This window comes from Cucurbita pepo, chromosome LG12 (genome assembly GCF_002806865.2).
Source record: "Cucurbita pepo subsp. pepo cultivar mu-cu-16 chromosome LG12, ASM280686v2, whole genome shotgun sequence".
Classification (NCBI taxonomy): Eukaryota; Viridiplantae; Streptophyta; class Magnoliopsida; order Cucurbitales; family Cucurbitaceae; genus Cucurbita; species Cucurbita pepo.
The window spans coordinates 316,321-319,777 of NC_036649.1; the positions used below are offsets into that span (position 1 = coordinate 316,321).

General features: G+C 35.0%; 1 protein-coding gene across 1 annotated transcript; it reads left to right on the forward strand.

Annotated features, from left to right (window-relative positions):
* The first annotated feature begins 309 nt into the window (after window positions 1-309).
* Window positions 310-1,812, forward strand: LOC111806558. The gene has a single exon (XM_023691925.1). It carries the CDS (start codon window positions 635-637, stop codon window positions 1,646-1,648), a length of 1,014 nt encoding a protein of 337 aa, XP_023547693.1. The 5' UTR covers window positions 310-634; the 3' UTR covers window positions 1,649-1,812.
* The last annotated feature ends 1,645 nt before the right edge of the window (window positions 1,813-3,457 follow it).

The following is a 3,457-nucleotide window of genomic DNA, read 5'->3' on the forward strand; positions in this document are numbered from 1 at the left end:
TTAACTTAAAATTTTTAACATTTTCATTTTTTAAGGGAATTTGTTTTAAAATTGAATAAGAAATAAAATATATATATATATATATATATAAACACGCATATTAATTGCATAAGCTAATAAGCTATCACCCCCCAAAAGCAAAAAGCAAAAGTATAAGTACCAAACTGAAATATGGAAAAGATAAAGGCAAAGAGTGAAAATTAAATAAATAATTTAAGTTGATTTCTTTTTAAAAGAAAAGGAAAAAGTTAATTCTATATATATATATAATATATAAATATATAAATATTACTCAGTTGATGTCTCTCTCAGAGACGTATGATAAGAGTGATATTACCTTTTTATTCCCCTCGGAGACAAAAGAAGAAGACAAACCTTCTCCTTTTCCTGCTTCTTCTTCTTCTTCTTCTTCTTCTTCTTCTTCTTCTTCTTCTTCTTCTTCCTCAGATCTCTTTCAATTCTCAAAAATGCTTCTCCGTATGTGTAATCGTCATCATAATTCTTCTTCCTCTTCATCAATCTGGTTTTCAATTTGATTCTTTATTCCACTTTCAATTCCTTTCGATTCATTGTTGTTTTCGGTTTCGTATAGATTTGCTTCGATTCTTTTGATTTTCTCCCCTTCCGCTGCGGAATGAGGTGCAAGAAGCATCTCTCCGACGTCACAAGTGCTGTTGGAGTCTGTGCTACATGTCTTCGGGAGCGGCTTCTCTCTCTAATGGCGGCTCAGGCTAGGGCGGAGGCTCACCAAGTGCAGCTATCTCGACATCGTTCCTATGCCAGGGAGGATCTACCGAGGAAGTCAGATCCTCTTCCGCCACCACCGCCTCTTGTGTTTCCGCGCTCTGTTTCTCCGTATGTATCGCGGCGGAAGGTTGAGGACTCGTCGTGGAGCTTTCAGAGTCCGTTGGATGAGCGACATCGTCGATTTCATCATCGCTTTTACAGTACTCCACAGGTTCAACCTACTTATTACGGCGGCGGTATTTCTACTTCTTCTTTTGTTACTACTGGTTCTGTTAGTAGGAAACAGAGGAGTAGATTTTCGTTCTGGTCTAGTCTTTTCCGGTCCAGATCCGAGAAATTGGATTCGGTTCCTCGTGATTCTTCTCATTCTACTTGCGATCCTGCTTCCTCGTCTTCTTCCTCTTCCACTTGGCTTTCGTCAATGTTCTCCCGTCGGAAGAAGAAGCAGTCGAAGTGTTGCTCGATTGAAGAAGCAATGGATCAGAGGAAGAAGCCGTCGCAGCCGCAGCTACTCTATTTTCGAGGAATGTCGCCGGCTGGAGGAGCGAGTGAGGCGGACGGAGATTACGACGATCGCCGCGATGGATCTCCATCGGCGAGTGGATACTCCTCCGAGTCCTCGAAGTGGAAACCATCTCCGGCGGCATCTCACGGATCGACAGCGAGGCGAGGGAGACAAGGACTGAGTCGGAACGTTTCTGGTCTCGCGTTTTGTTTGAGTCCGCTGGTGAGAGCTAGCCCTAACCACCGCCACTGGAACCAGAAAGGACTGCCGACGGAATTGGCGTATACCGGAGAAATTAGGGCTCCGACTAAGCCTCATCTCTCCGAAGCGGCGGCGTTTTGCGCGAACCGATCTCGAAAACTTGCGGATTTCGGAAGAGTCAATGCGAACCGTTGATTTTGAAGACCGTTGACATCCAAATAGACGGTGCTGATTCGACCTCTTTCACACGAAACACAATTCACACAAGTACGGTTTTGCCCCTCCTCTCTCTCAACACCAATTGTTTATTATTTACTTACCATCTTCAGCTTATTCCTCACTGTAAAAGTTTGAAAAAATAAAAATAAAAATCGATAAAAAATAATAATAATAATAAAGAAAGAGAAAAAATTATTATTATTTTATTTATGTATACTAATGTTCATTACACAGGAATGAAAAAAAAAATTCAGTTTATATTTTGTTTTTTATTTTATTAATTTTTCAAATATGGAATCTGGTTTTTTCCTCTTCGAAAAATTTAATTTATTTATTCATTCATTCAAAGATATTTAATTTAAATAATGAAATTAAATGCTTGTTGCCAAATGGGTTGTGGTTGGTCCGGTGGTTGAAGTTTTGATCGAGTGGATGTGGCGGCAACACGTGTACGGCTATAAAATTTCAAAAAATATTTATTTAAGTGACCTTAATTTCTCGAAAATCAATTGGATAACGTTTAGAAAAAAAAATGCTATTATTTGTCACTACTAGAATCTATTTATTTAAATTGTACCTCTTGTCCTTTTACTTTTATTATTTTTGTTTTGTATTTTTCAAAATTCTATTATTATTTATTTTTTAAAAAAATCAATATTATTGTCGTTAATGGATGTGAAAAAAAAAAGTATTATTTTTTGCATTTGGGTCCTCATATTTTTTATTAATTAAACATTTCTATTTCTAGTGGGAATTAATAAAAATTGAATGCCATGAGTTATTTGTGGTTTTGGTTTCACTCCCAAAAGTACAAAAAAAAAAAAAAATACAATAAAATTTAGTGGCTCTAAATATTTTAATCAAATTTGACTTAAATTCACGTATTTAATTTAATATGGTAAGCCCTAATTAAAGTACAAGAATATTAATGATAATTAAAAAAATACGAGACTAAATTAATATAATATTTATTTATTGTTACTCGTTAATGACCTAAGATTATACTAAAATTATTAATATGCTATTAATAAATCAATAAAGGTAGAGTCAAATTTCTAGGCCGTGTTCACATTACTATACTAATATAAGTCCGAGTTAAAGTCTAAATTGTTGAAACCCTAATAATTATAGTAGCAAATTGGATACTTAAATGGTCGGGTAGTTCTCTTCTGGTATATTTTGTAGTTTAGAATATGTTCGTTTGAAACTGTTTATGAACGATTGAGATGTGCTTCTTTGACTTTACTATTGAATTATTCTCTTAAGCGGGTTTTATCTAAGAAGAAATCTATAGTTCTTCCATTAGCTTTCGTGGTGATATAATTGTAAGATCGACAATTGAAAAAGTTTTTTCTTTATTTTTTTAGTCCTTGAATATTCAAGTTTTTTATATTTTGGTTCTTGAACTTTCAAAATGTATATTTTCGTCCCTAAACTTTCATAAAACGATCATTTTTACCCTTTTCCCGCACATATTCAAAGTCATATTATTAATTTGTCAAAATTAAAGTAAAAAAAGGACCAAATAGTTATTATTTGAAAGTTTAAGGACTAAAATATAATTTTAAAAAGTTTGAGAATAAGGAACGTTTGGATATTCAGAGACTAAAATAGATAGACCAACCTATTTAATAACTTTCTTTTATAGTCACAGCCTCGTCCTATTCTCTCTCGTTTGAACTGTAATACTTTATGAAAAAAGTCAACGAATCGGACACGGTGGTGGTGGCGGCGGAGTAGGGTGGTTGGTGGATCAACCACCGCGTAGGGAGTTCAAAACTAGGA

Excerpts from the sequence above, each read along its gene's own strand:
- LOC111806558 (XM_023691925.1), top strand. The coding sequence starts at position 635 with ATGAGGTGCAAGAAGCATCTCTCCGACGTCACAAGTGCTGTTGGAGTC.